Below are 22765 nucleotides of genomic sequence, written 5' to 3' on the forward strand. Positions count from 1 at the left end.
CCCGAAGCTCCTCCCACCAGACATCCGTTTCTCAGCTCCACGTCCTTTCTGCCACGTGATTAGCAGTAAGCCTATCAACGTTCAGTCCTAACAATCTGCTCGGCGCAGGTGAGTGACGTCATTTTTCGGTGCCGGAACGGTTGCATGTTAGGGAGCTGGAGGTTTATTCATTTGTTTGGTTGACAGTTTTAGGAAAGAAGTGAGACATGATCGAACAGAACAAGCGGAAAGGGCTGGAGCTGGTACCGGTGGCGGCGAAAAAGCCGCGGAATGAAGTGGTGGCGACGGTGAGTGTGTCTGGTGCCTCATTATCGTACTGGCTCTTCTCCATGGTGCAGCAAGGGCATGGAAGCAACTTCCCCTCCACGGGGACCATGTCATGGATACTTTGTGCTCACAGCTCTGATGCCCACCCCCCATTATTCCAGTTCTCGGTAGCATGCTGATATGTGACCTAGTTTCTTAAAGGGGTTTGAACCCGGACATACCCTTATTTTCACCCAGGCAGCCTCCTGAGGCTAGCATCAGAGCATCTCATGCGCCGATGTGCTCCCTTGCCCCGCACTAAATCGTGCAGGGCACGGGCTCTTTTGTTTATCATAACACACTGCCAGGCGGAAACTTCCGCCCGGCAGTGTGTTTGGTGACGTTGCCGTCTCTGATGGGCGGGCTTTAGCGCTTTACAGTGCTTTAGCAGTGCTAAATCCCGCCCATCAGTGCCAGTGATGTCACCGGGCTGCCTGGAAGCCCCATGGAGAGCCCGGTATGTCACCGGAACTCCAAAAAATAGCTTTGCCCTGCCCGATTTAGCGCAGGGCAAGGGAGAGCATTGGAGCATGAACTGCTCCGATGCTTAGGTCAGGGGGGCTGCTGGGGGGAAATTGGAGGTATGTCCGGGTTCAGCGGTGTGTCACTAATGAGCTAAAAGTAAGTGGTTGCCAAGAACCAGCATCATAATCATTGGAGCCCAGGTCTTGAAAAGAGTCAAATCTACCTGAGAAGAGTCCTGGTTATTCATGACTTCCTGCTCTCCTGCCCACCTGCTGATGATTCACAGTCTTCTACCTCATTTTCTCTCTAGGAGAGAACTGCCAATCATCAGCAGGTGGGCCGGAGAGCAGGAGATTATGAATAACCATGACTCTTCTCAGGTAGATCTGACTCTTTTCAAGACCTGGGCTCCAATGATTATGATGCTGGTTCTCGGCAACCACTTACTTTTAGCTGATGAGTGACACACCGCGGAAATCTGCATTTCTGTCACTATTTTATGCTGCCCTCAGTGAGGTTAGCATGAAGTTGATGACAGGTTCCCTTTTAAAGGGGTTGTCTCACTTCAGCAAGTGGTATTTATCATGTAGATAAAGTTAAATTAATCTAGTCAGCAAAGGAAACAATAAGGATAATCACAATACATTAGTAAGTGCCTTGCATTAAAGTGGTTATCCAGTATCTACAACAGCCCCCCCCCCCCCCCCCCCCCCCCCCCCATGTCCCGGGCCCCTCTGTGGGCATATACTTACCCCACACACCAGGAGCGCCGCCGGGAGCAGGGTAAGTATATGCCCACAGAGGGGCCCAGCACATGGGGCTGTTGTAGATACTGGATAACCCCTTTAATACAAGCCACTTACTAATGTATGTGATTGTCCACATTGCTTCCTTTGCTGGCTGGTTTCATTTTTCCATCACATTATAAACTGCTCGAATCCAGGGGTGATGACCACCACTGCAGCGCAGATACATGGTGGCCGGTACAGGAGCTGCTGTGAATGCATGCCTGTGTGCGCTACCACGTTCCTGGTCTCCAGAGAGGCTAGTATGTTTTCCTATAGTATGCAAGCACGACCACCAGTGATGTATTGCAGGGTGGTCATAACCCCTGGAAACAAGCAGTGTATAATATGGTGGAAAAATGAATCCAGCCAGCAAAGGAAGCAATATGGATAATCACAATACATTAGTAAGTGGCTTGTATTAACTTTCTCTATATAATAAATTCGATTTGCTGAAGTGAGACAGCCCCTTTAAAGCTGTTGCCACCACCCATGATAATTATCACGTATGTGGGAATAGGAGGGGGCTCTGGCAGCCCTGCAATCCCAACAATGTGGGATCTCTGCTCTGAATGGGGAGCAGTGGTCAATATACTGGCGCACTGCACCTTTCACTTCTGTAGGACTAATGGAGCAATGTGTATAAAATTTTACTTTAAAGGGAACCTGTTACACAGATTTTGTGTATAGAGCTGAGGACAAGGGTTGCTAGATGGCCGCTAGCACATCCGCAATACCCAGTCCCCATAGCTCTGTGTGCTTTTATTGTGTAAAAAAAAGATTTGATACATATGCAAATTAACCTGAGATGAGTCCTGCCCCTGCGATGGGTCCCCGCATCCTCCGAATCTCCTCCTTGCTCCCCGACGTCAGAATGCTAGAGCGCCGTAATCTCGCGATGCGCAGTTCCTTCCATGAGGCTGATGCCAGCACAGGGAAAGAACACTATGACGACAGTGTTCTTTCCCTGTGCTGGCATCAGCCTCATGGAAAGAACTGCGCATGCGCTAGCTCGCGCATCGCGAGATTACGGCGCTCTAGCATTCTGACGTCGGGGAGCAAGGAGGAGATTCGGAGGATGCGGGGACCCATCGCAGGGGCAGGACTCATCTCAGGCTAATTTGCATATGTATCAAATCGTTTTTTTTTTACACAATAAAAGCACACAGAGCTATGAGGACTGGGTATTGCGGATGTGCCAACGGCTATCTAGCAACCCATGTCCTCAGCTCTATACACAAAATCCCGGTGACAGGTTCCCTATAATAACTAAACTGCAATAAATGAAGTTTCTCTAACTCTCAGCTGTCGGCTGCTGGGTAAACCTCCTTGTGCTGTCCAATTTAATGGGGTTTACCAGCCTTATTAAAGTGATGGCCTATCCTCAGGATCAATGAGGGATAGAAGAGGTGAGTGTTTTTCTAATAGCGGTTGATATTATCATTCTGTTTTCTTTTAGAAACTGTATAATACCTTTTTTAAAGGGATTGTTTGAGATAAATAAAAACTCAGGCAGCATGCAGTAAAAAAAAAAACATACTAGCCCCTTTTCTCCCCTGCAGCTTCTGGTGTATCGCTGCAGTACTCCCCATCAGTGTTCTATACATGCCATGGCACAGCTGCAGCCAGTCACTGATCTCAGCAGGTACATCCCATGTATTTATGAGGCCAGTGATTGGCTGGTGACCTGGTGTGTGTGGGGATGTCACCCCTGCAGCCAGGAAGTTGACGTCAGTGGTGCTGGATCGAAGCGTGAAGGGAAGAAAAGGGCTGAGTATGACTTTTGTTTTTACTGATCTCAGACAGCCCCTTTAACATTCATGCATCCATATGTCACAGCATACGAGTGTTTTCTGAAAAACTTTGTGTTTCAGTCTCTCACAATTTTAAATTACGTAGTATGCGGTCAGTGGATTGAAACATTTTTATTAACATTGCACCTCTGAGAATGACTAGGGTACAATCTTCAGAGCGAAATACAGATCGTGATGAATGGCTACAATGTATGAAGACTTACATAGAGCATTTATCAGCTTCTTATGTGAGAGCCTGACTAGGTCTATTGTTTTTCTTCACCTGGGATGAGAGAGAGCTTTTTATTTATTTTTTCATGCACTGTCCAAAAGCAGAGTAGTCAAAGAGCCAGATATGTGTTCACTGCTGTGCCATATAGTTTACTGTTTTTACTATATTGTAGGGCCCACCCAGATCATCCAGTCTCCAAGCTCCTATTATGCTTTTATCTGGACATGAAGGAGAAGTTTACTGCTGCAAATTTCATCCCAATGGACTGAATTTGGCGTCGGCAGGATTTGACAGGCTAATCCGTGAGTATTTTTCAGTTGTTAACATTAGTAATTAACCTATAAAGTGGATGTCTAAACCATAAGGTATGCACCAATAATATCGAATACCACCTACAAACGAGGCACATGTATCTACTTTATTAGAATTACAACAGTGTTAAAACATGTGAGACACACACCACATAAATAGCTACTGAATTTCCCTGTCCATTTCTCTGCCTGTCTGACTTGCTACCAGAGCTATCTGTTGGCAGCTGTGCTAGTTTTAGGGTACTTTCACACTAGCGTTTTTCTTTTCCGGCACTGAGGGCTCAATGCCGGAAAAGAACTGATCGGCTATATCCCCATGCAAGGATGCATCAGGATGTCTTCCGTTTAGTCATTTTGACTGATCGGGCAAAAGATAAAACCGCAGCATGCTACGGTTTTATCTCCGGCCCAAAAAAACGGAAGACTTCCCTGAATGCCTGATCCGGCATTTTTTTCCATAGGAATGTATTAGTGCCGGATCCAAAAAAGGTGAAAAAAAATAAATGCCGGATCCGTTTTGCCGGATGACACCGGAAAGACAGATCCGGCATTTCAATGCATTTTTCTGACTGATCAGGCATTTTTAAGACTGATCAGGATCCTGATAAGTCTTACTAATGCCATCAGTTGGCATACGTTTTGCCAGATTCGTCAGGCAGTTCCGGCGAAGGAACTGCTTGCCGGATCACTCTGCCGCAAGTGTGAAAGTAGCCTTGGCTTTCTTCCCTGCACTTCTCGTTTAGTTACTAAGTACAAGGAAAAGCCCAGGGCTTCCAGCACTTTGCGATGGCTGAAGTAGCACTTAGTGTCAATGTAGAACGCTGCAGCCATGCTTCCCTATTCCCAGTGTCTCTGCAGCCTTTGCTCTGACAGTAAGTGTGCTGTGTTACTGTACACTTACCGCTATCACTAAGCACAGGATGCCCCATTCCTGAACTCTCTCTTGCCTGCACTTAATAAGAGAAGCGCAAGGAAGAGGGCTAAACTAGCAGTTAGCACCAGCAGCAAGTCAGATGGGCAGTGATATGGTACATGTATATAGTCAGGGACTAGTATAGTCACAAGGCAGGCTACAAATGTCTGTAGGGGAGACTTATCAAGAATGGAGTTACCATATCCCAGTCTTGATCTCCTGCGGAGGAGTAAGATGCACCCAATTAAGAGACGAATGCCCAGGAACTGGCGTAGACTTGAGTTTCTGGCGTGAGTTACAGTAAATCTGTCTAGCTGTGCTAAACCCCATCTTTTTAAGCAAGGAGCTTAAAAAGTCACAAATTATGGTATAAATATGGTTGGCTCCATAATTTTGTGATTTTATTACATGGGTCACAATTTTTTTTATCTGTCTAGGCTATTAGATCCAAAAGACCAACCAGATCTATTAGATGATATTAGATCAATATCATCAATAAGGCTGGGTTCACACTTGAGCGTTTTACAGCGCGTTCAAACGCGCTGTAAAACGCTCAACACATGAAAACCAATGCTTCCCTATGGCCCTGGTTCTCACTTGAGCGTTTTACAACGCTGAAAAACGCGCTGTAAAACGCCCTACGCTCAAACAAGTACTTGAGCTTCTTTGGGGCGTTTTGACGCGCGTTTGTGGCCATAGGACATTGCAGTCAATCACACAAACGCTCGTCAAAAACGCGCGTTAAACGCGCATATCAAAGACGCTCAGGTCTGAACCCAGCCTAAGAGTCCCAAAGCAAAGTGGCGACAGAGGTCATCTCTGTCGCCACTTTGCTTTGGGACTCTTATTGATGATATTGATCTAATTCTAACTTGTTGCTCAGGACCATCTGTTATTGGCAGTTTTTAAGTTTTGTAATTGTTAAAACTATTATTCTCTGTATTGTCTACATAATGACAAAATTAAAGATATAATTTTAAAAACTGTGACGTTAAAGCTATGTTTAAAGGGGTATTCCTATCACATACAATGGGGGCATCTCGCTAGATTATGTCCCCATTGTCTGATAGGTGCGGGTCCCACCTCTGGGACCCGCACCTACAAGGAGAACGGAGCGGGTCGAATGGTGGCTGGAGGACCCAACATTTCCCGGGGTCCATCCACCACCAAGCACTGCTCCCATACAAGTGAATGGGAGTGCACTTGCAGCCCCTGCTCCTGTTCATTTCTATGGGGCAGACTGAAATAGCCGAGCCAGCGCTCGGCTATTTTCGGCGGCCCGGTTGAAATGAATGGAGGGCGGACTCGCAAGCGCAGGGCACCCTCCATTCGTTTCCCCGCTCCGTTCTCGTAGGTGCAGGTCCCAGTGGTGGAACCAGCACCGATCAGACAATGGGGGCATATCCTGCCGATATTCCTCCATTGTATGTGATGGTAATACCCCTTTAATGTCCCCCAATGTCCTGTGTTTAAGGTGCTGAGTCCCATAGCATCTGCTATGGCAGATTAATCTACAATTTGGTGTGGATTTTCTGACCCTTTTCTAAGAAGTATAGACGCAACTCTGAAGCATCATTCGTATTTTCATAAACAAATCTTTTGGAAAAATGGGTGAGGCTTCAGAATTAGGGCAATTGCTGTATTTGTGAAACATGAGGTAACTAAATTAATAATTCCACCCCTTTTATTTTGGTGTTGTGTGGACTACTCTCTGCCCACAGGTCAAGGGAGAAAACTCTCCAAATAAAAGGATGGAACTGATTATATTTTATAATTTTTTTAAAATGTGCAAGTTGTTGAGATTTAGCATGTGAATTATATTGTCTGCAGTAATCCTACATTGTATCTGAGTGTTCAGTGTTTTTTCCTTTTGCAGTTCTCTGGAACGTTTATGGAGACTGTGATAACTATGCAACATTAAAGGGTCACAGCGGGGCAGTGATGGAATTACATTACAATACAGACGGCAGGTAAGTCATTTTCTGAAAATCAATGGCTCTTGTTGGGTAAAGCAATGGAGAAAAATATAATACAAGAGCAGCAGATACGCAGTGCAACGACTAGGAACCATCAGTCAAAAGAGCCCAAAGTCCCTTTTCTAAATGACAGCTGTAGCATCCAACCAGCTGACTCAGGGAGGGGCAGTGAAGCACCTCAATGCACCTGCAGGAGCAGAATCTGACAAAATAAGACTCTCTATACTTACACCAGTGGTGAGAATAGTAGATACACAAAAGGTATGTTTGTCCTGGTCTCTCGGGCCCCTACTAAGTGCTGTCAGCAGTATTGCATGGTCAAAACCGCTGACCGATTGTCTTCTAACTTGTTTTCCTTACTGCCGCTAGCTTTCTAATTGCTTATTTTGAAGAGTTGTTGTGCTGTAAAAACCTGCTGTGTATTTATGTGGCAATTATGTGAATTGCACGGCACATTACATCATAATATGATATCATGTATTTTTACCCTCCCAGCTTGCTGTTTTCTGCTTCAACTGATAAAACAGTTGCAATTTGGGACTGTGAGACAGGCGAGAGAGTGAAGCGTTTGAAGGGGCACACCTCATTTGTAAATTCCTGTTACCCCGCCAGACGAGGTCCTCAACTAATCTGTACAGGCAGCGATGATGGTACTGTGAAGGTGGGTAAACTGTTTGGTATTGTTTTCTAGAGAGGATCCTTAAAGGGTAATTCCAGGATTTTAAAATTGATGACATATCCTCAGGATAGGCCAACAGTATATGATCAGCAGGGGTCTGACACCCGACACCACCTCCTATCAGTGGTTTCAGAGTAGCTTTGGTGCCGGAAATGCACAGTTCTTTCTATTGTGCAGTGGATAGAGCCTGTAACTGCAGCACTGCTCTCATTCACTTCAGTCATGAGAATAGGCCATCAATATTAAAATCTTGGACTGCCCCTTTAAAGGGCATAATAGGGTATATAGATGTATGGGGTGTGTTCCACATAGGACTCATTACAGTGGAGAGCAGTTTGGTTGATCTGGCCCATACACTTTTTTTACATGGTTGACCATATACTACATTTTCCTTGGTGTGGACAGAGGCTTTAGAAGCTGGACCCACAGCCATGAACTAATCACTGGGCTGACTTAGGGGTTTTCTTTGTGAACCAAACCTTTTTAAAGCAGGGCAGAATCGAGTTGACCAGTTTTCTTTAACATCAAATTATGTCCTATATCAGCACATATAATTGGTTAAAAATAAAAAACACTAAACATGTTTGGTATCACCGCGTCCGTAACGACCTGATCTATCAAAGGATCGCGTACTTTTACCGCACTGAACGCCATAAAAAAATTAATTAAAATATGATGGAATTGCAATTTTACCCACCGCACTTCCCACAAAATGGTATAAAAAGTGCTCAAGTCATATGTACCCCCAAAATAGTACCAATCGAACAGTCATCTCATAAAAAATGAGACCCTACCTAAGACAATTGCCCCCCCCAAAAAAATATGGCTTTCATAAAATGTAAACACCAAAACATGATTTATTTTTTTTAAATTATTATTATTACTAAAACATTAGTATTGCTGCGTGGTTACGACCTGCTCTATATAAATATTACATTATCTAATCTGTCATGTAAAAACTGTTCCAGAACAGCCATTTTTTGGTTACCTTGCCTCACAAAAAGAGTAATATAAATAAATATATATTTATACACACAGCGCATAACTACCTCTAGCAAAAAGATATCTATACTGCAGGAATAACCCTAATATATACAGTTGTGTTCAAAATAATAGCAGTCAGACATCACTAACCTGATCAATCACTGTTTTTGGTAGAAATTATATTTCTACATGGCAAATTTACTAGCAGGTGTAGTAGAGTAATAGAAATCCAACAGTCATGACATGCATGCTGCTGATTCTCTGTAATTGAATCACTAATTGAAAGGGGCATGTTCAAAATAATAGCAGTGTGGAGTTCAATGAGTGAGGTCATTCATTCTTTGAAAAAAAGGAGGCAATTATTGCCCTTATTTAAGGAAGGAAGGTAGTAAATGTTGTACATGCTGGTTACAGTACATTTCTCTCTGAAATTCTGAGGAAAATAGGTTGTTCCAGACGTTGTTCAGAAGAACAGTGTACCTTGATTAAAAAGTTGATTGGAGAGGGGAAAACATATAAAGAAGTACAGAAAATGATAGGCTGCTCAGCTAAAATGATTGCAAATGCTTTAAAATGGCAACCAAAACCTGAAAGACGTCGAAGAAAGCGAAAAACTACCATACAAATGGATAGAAGAATAGCCAAAATGGCAAGGACTCAGCCAACAATCAGCTCCAGGAAGATGAAAGAAGGTCTAAAGTTACCTGTGAGTACTGTTACAATTAGCTATCTGCAAGAAGCCCCCGCAAAGTCCCACTGTTGAGAAAAAGACATGTGCTGAAGAGGTTCCAATTGGCCAAAGAGCACATTGACTGGCCTAAAGAGACATTTTGTGGACTGATGAAAGTAAGATTGTTCTTTTTGGGTCTAGTGGCTGTAGACAGTTTGTCAGACGACCCCCAAAAACTGAAGACAGTGAAGCATGGTGGCGCAAGCATTAGGATATGGGGATGTTTCTCATACTACACTGTTGGGCCTATTTATCGCTTACCAGGGATCATGGATCAGTTTGAATACATCAGAAGAATACTTGAAGAGGTTATGCTGCCCTATGCTGAAGAGTAAATGCTACATAGACAAAAAAAAATCACAGAAAAAACTAAGATAAAAACATCCTACACGGTTTGATATACAAATGTGCGGATGTCCCTGGCCATATCACCGAAGAAAACCACAGAATTAAGATAATAATGCACTTAGTAAAGTAGATGCAAGCATTATATATGGACAAAGTCCTCACTCTGATATGATAATATCTGAGACACTTAGTCAATATATTTTGATCAAAACACATCTAAGCCCGCCTACCAAGCGCCAAGGTGGTCTCAGGTCAGGCGGGTCCTACGCTAAACCTACCTAAGCCATTGGGCTTCTATGTTCATGAGCGCAGACGCCGCACATATGGTGTGCTGCCCCTAGTCACCTCTATGTGCATCAAGCAACCAATGGGAGGAGGAGCAAGCACACCCATATGTACCACCTAATCAAGGCGCTCTAGGCGGGCTCAGATGTGTTTTGATCAAAATATATTGACTAAGTGTCTCACATCTGAGCCTGCCTAGAGCGCCTTGATTAGGTGGTACATATGGGTGTGCTTGCTCCTCCCCCCATTGGTTGCTTGATGCACATGGAGGTGACTAGGAGCAGCACACCATATGTGCGGCGTCTGCGCTCCTGAACATAGAAGCCCAATGGCTTAGGTAGGTTTAGCGTAGGACCCGCCTGACCTGAGACCACCTTGGCGCTTGGTAGGCTGGCTCAGATGTGTTTTGATCAAAATATATTGGCTAAGTGTCTCAGATATTATCATATCAGAGTGAGGACTTTGTCCATATATAATGCTTGCATCTACTTTACGAAGTGCATTATTATCTTATTTCTGTGATTTTCTTGAAGAGGAAATGCCTTTGAAATGGGTGTGCCAACAAGACAACAGCCCCAAACACACCAGTAAACGTGCAACATCTTGGTTCCAGACCAACAAGATTGACGTTATGCAGTGGGCAGCCGAATCCCCGGATCTTAATCCAATAGAAAACTTGTTGACATCAAAAATGCAGTTTCTGAGGCAAAACCAAGAAATAGAGAAGAACTGTGGAATGTAGTCCAATCATCGTGGGCTGGAATACCTGTTCACAGGTGCCAGAAGTTGGTTGACTCCATGCAACACAGATGTACAGCAGTTCTCAGAAACAGTGGTTATACAACTAAATATTAGTTAAGTGATTCAAAGGAAAGCAAAATCTTCAAACATTTTTCAGTTTATATAGTGAATGTTTGAGTTTGTAAAGAAGAATACAAACACTGCTATTTTTTGAACGGTCTAATATTCACTATATCAGCACATCAGGCCAAATATCAATATGGAGGTGCAGGCCAATGGATCAGGCAACAAATCCAGGACAATATAAGAATAAAAAGAAAAATGGCAGCACTCTTACAAAAAAAATCTGTGAAAAGAAAAACACTTTATTCACCCCTGTGTTCGCAACTAGGGATGAGCGAACTTGTGTTTTAAGTTTGGCGTACAAGGTTCTGGTTTGGGTTATGGACGAATTCAGTTATGGATTCTGCTACCACGGACCATAACTTAGAGTCCATTTACACATCCGCATCTGTTCCACAATTTTGCGGAAGGGGTGCGGACCCATTCATTTTCAATGGGGCCGCAAAAGATGAGGACAGCACCACCATGTGCTGTTCGCATCCGCACTCGTGTTCCGCGGATACTCAATTTGCGGATCGCAAAACAGTTGCGGTCGTGTGAATGGACCCTTATGGTCCGTGGTAGCAGAATCCATAACAGAATTCTTAGATAACCTGAACCTTGTACGTCGAACTTGAAACACAAGTTCACTCAACACTAGTCGCAACGTTTTAGCTCATAGGTTGAAAAGAGACTCTGTGAATGAGCTGAAAACATTGCGACCACAGGGGTTAATAGTGTTTGAGAGTGCTGTCATTTTTTTAAATAAATATAGGGCTGCACGATATGGGGATTTTGTGCGATTGCAATTGGGGCCCTAAAAATGGTGGTAACGATATGCAATGCAATATTTTAAGGGAATTGTGCTAGAGGTCTATTTGCTGTGGATGGCACTGTTATGGAGGGCATCTGTGGATGGCACTGTTATGGAGGGCATCTGTGGATGGCACTGTTATGGAGGGCATCTGTGGATGGCACTGTTATGGAGGGCATCTGTGGATGGCACTGTTATGGAGGGCATCTGTGGATGGCACTGTTATGGAGGGCATCTGTGGATGGCACTGTTATGGAGGGCATCTGTGGATGGCACTGTTATGGAGGGCATCTGTGGATGGCACTGTTATGGAGGGCATCTGTGGATGGCACTGTTATGGAGGGCATCTGTGGATGGCACTGTTATGGAGGGCATCTGTGGATGGCACTGTTATGGAGGGCATCTGTGGATGGCACTGTTATGGAGGGCATCTGTGGATGGCACTGTTATGGAGTCTGAGGCAATTTTGGGTACCTGGAGTCGGCAAAAATGACTACTACTAAATTTAAATTGGAATAAAAAAAAGCAAGTTTAAATGTCCCAATTCACAAAGTTATAATTAATTACTTCTCTACTGTAAGAATGAAGGCCAATGCATGCAGTGTGTCACGTTACCGCAAAACGAACACGTTAAGTGACCGTGAAGAAGCATGGTTTTCATATGCTTCACTATATGGCACGCAACGCACAGTTAGGCCTCTTTCACAAGAGCGTTGCGGGAAAATGTGCGGGTGCGTTAAGGGAACACCGGTGATTTTTTTCGCGCGAGTGCAAAACATTGTTTCTCGCTTGAGAAAAATCGCGCATGTTTAGTACCCAAACCCGAACTTCTTCACAGAAGTTTGGGCTTGGGATCGGTGTTCTGTAGATTGTATTATTTTCCCTTTTTATAACATGGTTATAAGGGAAAATAATAGCATTCTGAATACAGAATGCATAGTAAAATAGCGCTGGAGGGGTTAAAAAAATAATAAACAAAGATTTAACTCTCCTTAATCCACTTGCTGTCGCTGCCGGCATCTCGTCTGTCTCCTTCTTTGCTGAACAGGACCTGTGGTGAGCATTCATTCCAGGACCTGTGGTGACGTCACTCCGGTCATCACATGATCCATCACATGACCCATCACCATGGTAAAAGATCATGTGATGACCGGATAACCATGTTATAAGGGAAAATAATAATGATCGAGTCTCCATCCCGATCGTCTCCTAGCAACCGTGCGTGAAAATCGCACCGCATCCGCACTTGCTTGCGGATGCTTGTGATTTTCACGCAACCCTATTCACTTCTATGGGGCCAGCGTTGCGTGAAAACGCAGAATATAGAGCATGCTGCGATTTTTTTTTTTTTTTTTTATTTTTTTTTACGCAACGCACAAGTGATGCGTGAAAATCACCGCTCATGTGAACAGCCCCATAGAAATGAATGGGTCGGTATTCAGTGCGGGTGCAATGCGTTCAACTCGCGCATCGCATCCGGAACAAACTGCTGTAGTTCACAGCACATATGTGAAAGCGGCCTAAGCGTGTGTATGAAGGGGGGGGGGGGATGTAATTGTAACTGGTGCATCCTATTCAAGTTAGCAGGTAAACAGTGAAGTAAAAAGAAAGCTGCGCTCGCAAGAGTAGGGTTGCACCGGGTATCGAATTATCGATGCCCAATCTATACTTATAAATTGGATATCGTGATTTGCCTTTTACCGATAGTAGGCTGCGCAGTATCATGGAACATGGCACGCGCTGCTCTCAGCGCATCCATAATCCCTCAGCAGCACAGTGGAGAAGGAAGCAGTCTCTCCCTCCCCACTGTGCCGCTGCCACCAATAAGAGTGGAAGGGGAGGGGCTGTGGCCACTGCGCCACCAGTGAAGATAACTAAACCATTAATACAAATACAGGAGGCGGATGCTGGCGGCAGAATCACATAGCCGGCACCCGACCTCTATGACAGGGAGCTGCGATCAGCGGCAGTTAACCCTTCAGGTGCGGCACCTGAGGGGTTAACTGCTGCTGATCGCAGCTCCGTCATAGAAGTCGGGTGCCAGCTATGTGATTCTGCCGCCAGCACACACCTCCTGTATTTGTATTAAATGTTGGTTATCTTCATTGGTGGCGTAGTGTGCCCTCCCCCCAGTATTAAATAATTGGTGGCAATGGCCACAGGGTCCCCCCCCCCCTCTTCATTGTTAGTGCAGTGGCACCTTCTGATCGGAGCCGCTCTGATTGGATCGTGCTCACAGCCAGAGAGGAGACGCCCACAGCAGAAGACTGCGTCTCCTCCCCGTTGCGAGTTTAATGCTCATTATAATACAGCGCGCCAAATCATCGGGGGGCCACAGCGGACGAACCTGGCGGTGGTTTGAATTTTTTTTTTTAATAAACCCATGGCATCAGTGCAGGCTGCCCTACAAGGTAATAACCATCAATGTGCACACTATTAATACTGGAATAATCAGAACTACGACACTTACAATCAGTGTCGCTTCATTGTCACTCATTTTAGTATATTTACCAGATTTTATGTCATAAGGTCCATGTTTTATGTTCATTGAAGGTTTTTATTCCATATTGTATGTTTAATAACCATCCTTACGACAGATTTTATCCTACAGTTCATAATTATTATCTTTTATAAATAAACTTAATATATGTATGAAATGCAGATGGTGAGTGCCTGCTAATCAATTATACAATTTTATTATTACAAAGTGATCAGGTGAACCACTTTTTAGCAGAGCACCATTGCCATAGTGACAGGAGGGGTGAGCCACTATAAACCAAAGTGTTACCAAATACCATAATTAGCCTATGTCAAAACTAATGAAAGGTCCTTTTTATGGGGGGAAATTGTTATTAAATAAAAAGTAAAAAAATAAATATTAAGTATAAATCACCCCCTTTCCCAATTTTACATATAAAATATATAAACAATAAATAAATATATTACATATGGCCACGTTTAAAAGTCCAAACTATTAAAATATTTTAAAAAAATCTCCTATGCGGTGAACCCCATAACAGAAAAAAAATAATAACTGCGTGATTCGCCTTTTTTTTTTTTTTTTTGTCACCTTGTCTCCTCAAAAAATAGGATAGGACTGTTCGATTATGGTCCGGACGTTCCATAAAATGCGGAATGCTTTTTGATTCGATTTTTTTTATTTTACATTGATGACCTATCCTGGAGTGTTGGTTTTTGTTTATTGAGCCTAAAGTGACTGCAAATTCTGGTCTTTGTGTAAAAATAAAATGTTTAGTATGACCTTAATCTGTTCAGTATTTAAACACTTATTTTTATTTCAGCTCTGGGACTTTAGGAAAAAAGCTGCAGTGCAGACCTTTCAAAATACATATCAGGTTTTGTCTGTCACATTCAATGACACCAGTGACCAGATCATTTCAGGAGGGATTGATAATGACATAAAGGTAAGTCTTGCTAGGTTTTTCCTTCCTTGTAAGTGTTTGATTTAAAAAAATATATATAATCTGACCCCCAACAAACACCCACCCCCAAACCAGTAAACAAGGTACCCCGATTAGTTGGATTATAGTACTTTATGCTTGGAAAAGTACAAGTTAATACATGTCTGTCTTACATCTCAGTGTGTTGTGTTGTTTCAGACTGTTTTAATAGCTTCATGCATTCCCCATGTAAAATCTCCGCAGACTCTCCTCATGTAGCTGTACCCTGAAGATGAATATTCCTGTCTGTAGTTATTTTTCCCCTGTTTCTAATTGCCTCTCTTGAAACTGTCAATGTTTCTTCTGTTCATCTAGTAAAACAGTACTATAACTTATTAACTGGGCATAACACTTGAAAATAGCTAGTATGTGGTTCTGCATGAAACGGTTTTATTTGTACTTTATATGTATTTCCCCCTCTGTCAGGTTTGGGATTTGAGACAAAATAAGCTGATGTACACAATGCGAGGACATGGAGACTCTGTAACAGGCCTGAGCCTCAGTTCAGAAGGTTCTTACTTGCTCTCGAATGCTATGGATAATACAGGTATTGCATAAAAATGATCATCTGGAAACATTGTAGGAGTTGAGGAGGATTCGAAGAAATTGTCTTTTTGGATATTCTTCCACTCCCAGTCACAAGTGTTTCAGCATCACATTACCTTTAGAACCACAATACATATTTTAAAGTAACTCTAGAAGTCTGAGGAAGGTGTTAAAATGGTAGCATTTCTGTGGGCTAAAGATTAGTGGTTAGAGCATCTCCCAGACTTAGCAGGTTCATAGTGTAATTCTGTTGTCCCTTAAGATGTTGCTTGTAAGAGTATTCAGACTAAATGTATGCGGTATCTATAGAACATTGTGAGTCATTGCTAGAAAGGTCCTGGCATCTGACCATAGTTAGGGAGCATTCACACGACCGTAAGTGTTTTGCGGTCCGCAGATTGTGGATCCGCAAAACACGGATACCGGACGTGTGTCAGTTCCACATTTTGCGGACCGCACATGGCCGGCGCTATATAGAGAATGCCTATTCTTGTCCGCACAAGAATAGGACATGCTCAATCTTTTTTGCGGGGCCACGGAACAACGGATGCGGACAGCACACTGTGTGCTGTCCGCATCTTTTGCGGCCCCATTGAAATGAATGGGTCCGCACCCATTCCGCAAATTTGCAGAATGGATGCGGATCCATTTATACGGTCGTGTGAATGCTCCCTTATTCAGTGGAAACCTTCCACAGAAGTGCAGTGAGAAGGAGTTTGAATGGAGCAGCGATTGAGCATGTATATGGCTGCATTAAATGGCATCTGTTTAGTTAATAACGGTCAGGTCTGCAGACAGTAGGACAGATATATCAATGCTTTTACACTTCTGTGGTGTAAAAAAGTCTCCAACAGCCTGGCAGATTTATTATAGACACTAGGCTCATAGCTGGCATGGATTTGAATTTCAGACTCATGGACTGCAAGGAGATGGCTAAATTTATTAAGAAGCCTGCGTTTCCTAATAAATTTGGTGCGTTTTGTGCCAATGGACTTTAGACTAATACAGTCGCATGTAAAGCTATCTTTGGTATATGTGCCTCGATATGTTCTAGAGCAGGAGGAGCTGAGGAGATTGATATAGATATATTGGAAATGGGCCGCATATTAAATTCTTGATATATCTGACATAGATACACCATAAGCAGTACATGGAATACAGTCCTTCACTAGGGCCAACTCACTGTCTAAGGCTTCTCTTTATTGTAGCATATGTTATGAACTGGCATTCAGGACTTACTGCAAGTGGAAATAAAATAAAAATGACTGATTTATGTATCTTTTGGTTTATAGTACGTGTATGGGATATTCGTCCTTTTGCCCCAAAAGAAAGATGTGTGAAGATCTTCCAAGGAAATGTGCACAATTTTGAAAAGGTTAGAAACTGTCACCACATTTGCTCTCTCAGGATGACTTTAAGGGCTATGTACACCGTTGGGGGGGATTAAAAAAAAATAATAATATTGCATTGTTCTCATTTTGAGCTAAAAATCACTTTTTGAATTGGTCTTAATTAAAAAAAATATGGATCCCATTTTTCTGTACAGGGCTGAGATTCTCTAGTAGCAGGATCAGAATTTTCTTTCCTGTCAGCCAGCTCATCTGACGGGCTCCTTATCTCTGCTTTCTGACCTCCCTAAACACTCACTATAGCTCAGTTCTTATCTTACTGATAAGAATGTGGCTTAAATAAGTGTATATGACCTTTTATTAAATTAGGGATAAGGTTTATTCAATAACTGGCACAAAGTGAAAGTAAAATAACTTCACACAGCTAGAAAAACAGTTAACCCTTTCTGACAGAACAGCTCAATATTTTTTAATAAAGACTCCAAAAGGAGTAAAATGCAATTAGAAAAAAAGCCTGAAAGTGTTCATAGCCTTTAAGGATGAGATCATCAATAGACCGCTTTTATATTCCAGAATTTACTGCGCTGTTCATGGTCTTCTGATGGCAGCAAAATAGCAGCAGGCTCAGCAGACCGGTACGTACGTGACATCTACTTAGGTCATCTTCCCCAATCTTTTTTTTGCTTATTTCACCATCTATAAGTGAAGTTTGTAGAGATTCACCTTTGTACTTCTTGAACAGATTTGTCTATGTTTGGGACACTACATCTCGCAGGATTTTGTATAAACTTCCAGGCCATGCTGGGTCTGTCAACGAGGTAGTCTTCCACCCTGATGAGTCTATTGGTAAGTTTGCAAATGTATCTTTATGTATGTCACATTAACTGCTATCGCTAGCAAAATTGCTCTTGTAGACAATGGTGTAAACTTTGCCAGGCATTCACTAGGAATTTGTTTTCCCTGCAGTTACATTTCTTTAGATTGGGCCAGTTTTGCAGCAGAAGCAATTTAGTTAGTGAGCGTATATTGGATGATTGCAGATCTTGTGATTGCCTAACATTAGCAAGTGCTTCTCCAAACTAAAGATTTATTCATGATTTTCTTCATATTTACGGATAACATTAGAACAGTGAGCTACAGGCATAATAATGTGCCTACTAGGTAGGCACAAGGATGATAACCAACAATACTTATTTCTAGTTAATTGCAATCTGGCAAAGCCAGCCCAGATGAGGTGTCTGAAGCAGCAGAAAGACAACTAAAGATATACCTACACAGTTAACCTATATTCAGATGAGCAGAACACCTTAGAGGTTGTCTTGGACCCTATTATTGAAGCTGATCCTCAGGATAGGCTATTTAAGATTATAGGGGGTCTGACACCCCGAACCCCTGCCATTCGGCGGTTTGAGTAGCTCCAGACACTCTGCTCTGTCCATTGTGTAGTGGATGGAGCCTGTAAACGCAGTGCTTCTCACATTGAAGTGAATGGGAGAAACACTTTAAGCGACCCTCTGGTTCACCTTAAATGTGGAATGAGCAGAACACCTACATGGTGCCCTCCTTTTTAGCTGTATATTCATCAGTCCCTGGTCTCCTCTTCTGCCATCCAAAACGGTTACACTGCTTCTCAGACTGCCTGCATACTGGGCATATGGTAGCCCAAGATGCTCCTTACTTGTCCAGCCCTTCTCTTAGATTGGCCAGCACTGGTCACATGAGCAGTGATGACCAATCCAAGGGCAGCAGGAAGTGTCTTGGGCATCCAAATGCACAGTCTGAGAAACGGTGCGGCGATCTTGGATGGCAGAGGAGCCTGAGAATTAGTGGGACTGCTACTAAAAAGATGAAAAGTAGGTCACCATCTAAGTGTTCTGTTTGCTTGTTTTTTTTCTTGAACCGGACGGTTGCTTTCAGATACAAGCTCTGGCCACTGCACAACGGACAGAGCTGTGTAGTTCTAATGTCTACTTCCAGCACCAGAGGTACCCTGAAACAGCTGGTAGGCAGGGTGTCGGACTCCCGACTATTAGATAAAACTTGACTGGATGTTTTTTATAAATTCTTTTAATCTTCACATGTGTACTATATACATAGTGCAGAGGCTAAAGCATATAATTGTGAAGAGATGTATGTGGCCAGTTCAGCTACTTTACTTGTAGGTTATGGTATTGTTATCACATGTCATTCAATAACCCTTGAATTCTTATTTTTTGTTTTCTTTTTCTTCACAGTTCTCTCTGCTTCCAATGACAAACGACTTTACATGGGGGAAATACAGTGAACCACACATATGCGTTTTATCCCTTTAGTTTAGGTTCACACACAGCAGATTTGTTGCAGAAATTTCTGTGATTGTTCAAACATCTGAATGCGGTTTATTAATTTAAACATACATGTTGCGTAAACAGCCCCATTCAGATGTAATAATTTTTGCAGTAATTCTGCCTTGTGTGAAAATGTTTACTGTGGAGTGGGAATCATACGTTTATTCACTGCTTCCCAGGTTCATGATGTTCATCATGCACATGTACAAAGATCAGTGAGAATGAGTATTGTTGTGAAATGCACATTAAGGCTCCATTCACACATCCGTGGTGTGTTGCGGACCTGCAAATTGCGGATCCGCAACACACCCGCCCCTATAGAAATGCCTAAACTGCGGACAAGAATAGGACATGTTCTATCTTTTGCGGATGCGGACAGCACACTGTGTGCTGTCCACATCCATTCTGTCCCCATCGAGAATAAATGGGTCTGCACCCGTTCCGCAAAATTGCGGAACGGATGCGGACCCATTTGCGGACGTGTGAATGGACCCTAAGTCTGTACCGTTAGAAAGTGTTCATGGTTGACTGATGCAATGATGCTTTCTTATTTTGTATTATAAACCGTTTTATTACAGTCGTGTGAATTGTCCTTTATTTTGGATCCTGTTGTGACTTCATCTAATCCTATTTCATTATCTGGGTTTCGGAAGTGTACTGTGGGCTTCTTCCCAGCATGTTTCCTAAATGGACCCAAGCATCATTGCCTTCCCTAGATTAGTAATATAGACACACATGCCTGGTTAGATCCAAGGAAAAACTACACAGGACTCATAAATCATACAATCTGATGCAAATGTAGGCACATTTCCGTGAATGAGTTTACTTGACTTGAGTTCACAGTTCAGTTATTTGATCAGTTATTTCCATCATTTACTGTAGGCCAAAATCCATAGTGAAGCCTACTTGGAGATAAGGTGTAATGGAAAGATCTACAATTGGGTTTTGGCTCATAATAACTGAAGTGTGGTACTTCCGGTTCCGGTGCTCGTATGTGAGGCAGCAAGGGACGAGAGCTCCGAACCAGAGAGCCGATCACATAGCCACTGCAGCTTCCAGAGGGGTGCAAACCCCACTCACCTATTCCATATCTTCTCTGGAGTGGATGGAGAAGTTCCTGACCAGAAGTGGTGCAAGTGTAGGAAGCCTGGCACATCGCAGGCACACGAAGCACGACGTCGGGGAAGACAAGATGGCGGGCGCAGCAGATCGCATCATGCGCTCAGCTCGATCTTCATCTCAGGCCCCCCCCCCCCCCCATAACTTCGATGGCCATTGAACCGGTGGTGGACACGGACATTACTAACCATGAGCCTGAGGTACTGCAAGGGTTGGGGGTTGGTTGCAAGGCATTGGCTGTGGAAGTAGCAAAGCTCCTGGCCCCGGATATTAAATCCACGCTTGAGGCCACTGGAAACCACGCATGTTTCCCTACACTCGTCCCGAATTTCAGAGCTGGAGCAAAAGATCAGCTCGCTTGAAAGTGACCTGGGTCATTCCCAGACACAGCTACAGGCAGTTCTCAAATCTACCGCGGGGCTACGAGACAAAGTAGAGGACCTTGAAAACAGATCCTGACGCAGCAACATACGCATAATAGGCCTACCAGAGTCGATCCCATCCAACCAACTTGCATCGATATGTGCCGTGGATATACCAAAAGCGCTGGGTATCCGTAGCCCTTGCACAGTAGAGAGGGCGCACCGTGTGGGACCATTGCGGATTGACCAAAATGGCGTGCAGAATAAAGACCAAGCCAGGAGACCTCGCCCCACGATAGCCAAGTACCTGAATTATGCTGAGAAGGCTGATATTTTGGGGCATTTTAAGAAAAAACAGTGGATGTAAGAGGCTACAAGGTACTTTTGTTTGGTGACTATAGTGCCGAGGTATCGTGACGGAGGAGGGCATTCTCAGAAATATGCTCAGCCCTTGTGAGGAAGAAGCGAAAATTTGCACTACTATACCCAGCGATTTTGAAAGTTTTCAAAGAGGATGGCTCATCGGAGGTCTTTGAAAAGCCAGAAGATGCCGTGAATAGTATGGACCTATCAATACTGGACAGGGATGCTGAGCGATCGTCTGACACACTCTCAGCATGCAGGAGGCTACTGTCAGCGCAACGAAATATACCAGCTTCCCAAGGGCCCGTTCGCCACGTCGACGACTGAATCAAGCCTTTGATGATCGACGCTACGAGAGAGACTGAAGTGTGGGACACTTGCTCCGGGACCAAGCAAGTCCATGTGTAAAAATGGTTACGGTTGTGAGTTCTCTCTTATGTTATATCTAACGTTCATTCATGTTACAGTTGATTTCCATGGCTCTCATGGGCCGGTTATCTGCTGAACCGCAACCTGATGACGGACTTGGAACCTTATTTATATTGCCTGTTCATGTATTCAGCCGGGGAATGATGAGGTTAAAAGGGGGACCCCTTTTGTACTGGGCACAGGTCTCTCCTGGAGAGCGGGTAGATGTTGTATCACTACTGCAGAGTTTGAGCGAGGGAGGATAAGAGATAGCGAAGTCTCTTTGTATACGAAAAAAAGGTGAAGTCAGGAATTTATAAGTTCGTAGTTGCCTCCGGTGGTTAGGGTTTTTTTTTTTTTTCTCGCTTTAGGTTGGGGAGGGAGGGAGTTTGCCTCATAGCGCTACAGATAGTCTAAATGAAAACTTGAGTGAGGGATTAATATAATATTACCACAATGGTCAAAATCGTTACTTGGAATGTTAAAGGTCTGCGCTCTCCTCATAAGAGGCTGATGGTCTTATGTCATTTAAAAAAATTGCATGCAGACATTGCTTTATTACAGGAAACGCATCTTGGGGCAACTGATTTTGTGAGAATGCAAAAGTTATGGGTGGGAGAAGTGATAGGGTCCCCGTCTGACGGGAAAAAGGCCGGTGTGCTTATACTGTTGCATAAAAAGCTGCAATATAAAGTACTGACGACAGACACGGATGAAAGTGGGAGGTTGGTTATCCTGACCATAGAGACCCCTGCAGGGAAGATGTCAATTTACAATGTGTACGCCCCAAATGCGCAGGCGGGTCCTTTCTTTGGAAATCTAGAAAGGCTCATCTTGCAGGATACCAACAACTTAGTGCTGGTGGGAGGAGATTTTAATACAATGCATTCGGTCTCTGAGGACAGAAAACGAACCAGGACTGATAGGGTGGCTAGGTTGGAGGCATCGCCAATGCTCCCTACCATGCTAGAAACCACTAAATTGACACATCTGGCGTCACTTCAATCCCATGGAACGGGAATATACGCACTTCTCTCACTCGCAATGTGCCTTGTCCCGGATAGACTATTTCTTGGGATCCAGTCTATTGACTGCCAAGGTGCGAGAGGTGGAGGTAGGGGAGATGGTAATCTCCAACCATTCGCCGGTGATATTGCGACTGAGAAAAGATGGCCCGAGAGTCCAGGATTTCTTATGGCGTTTGTCGGGGTATTTGGCCACGGATGAAACTTTCCAATCTAAACTACTGGGATGGTGGTGGGAATATAAGGACACAAATGGACAGCACCAAGATAATCCGTCCCTGTTCTGGGACACAGCTAAGGCCGTACTACGGGGAAATATCATTTCCTATACCACGACTCTA

At 43.6% G+C, this 22765-nt stretch overlaps 1 protein-coding gene across 1 annotated transcript; it reads left to right on the forward strand.

Moving 5' to 3' along the window:
- The first annotated feature begins 108 nt into the window (after nucleotides 1-108).
- SNRNP40 (small nuclear ribonucleoprotein U5 subunit 40) lies at nucleotides 109-19394 on the forward strand. The gene is made up of 10 exons (XM_040421899.1): nucleotides 109-287; nucleotides 3754-3883; nucleotides 6682-6775; nucleotides 7277-7442; nucleotides 14767-14889; nucleotides 15352-15472; nucleotides 16764-16846; nucleotides 17394-17455; nucleotides 17563-17666; nucleotides 19055-19394. The coding sequence occupies exons 1-10, from the start codon at nucleotides 207-209 to the stop codon at nucleotides 19102-19104; spliced, it is 1014 nt and encodes a 337-aa protein (XP_040277833.1). The 5' UTR covers nucleotides 109-206; the 3' UTR covers nucleotides 19105-19394.
- The last annotated feature ends 3371 nt before the right edge of the window (nucleotides 19395-22765 follow it).

Source organism: Bufo bufo, chromosome 3 (assembly GCF_905171765.1).
Source record: "Bufo bufo chromosome 3, aBufBuf1.1, whole genome shotgun sequence".
Taxonomy (NCBI): domain Eukaryota; kingdom Metazoa; phylum Chordata; class Amphibia; order Anura; family Bufonidae; genus Bufo; species Bufo bufo.

Coding starts and splice junctions, on each gene's coding strand:
- SNRNP40 (XM_040421899.1), top strand. CDS start 207: ATGATCGAACAGAACAAGCGGAAAGGGCTGGAGCTGGTACCGGTGGCG. Junction 3,884..6,681: donor AGGATTTGACAGGCTAATCC/GTGAGTATTTTT, acceptor TTCCTTTTGCAG/TTCTCTGGAACGTTTATGGA. Junction 7,443..14,766: donor GCGATGATGGTACTGTGAAG/GTGGGTAAACTG, acceptor TTTTTATTTCAG/CTCTGGGACTTTAGGAAAAA.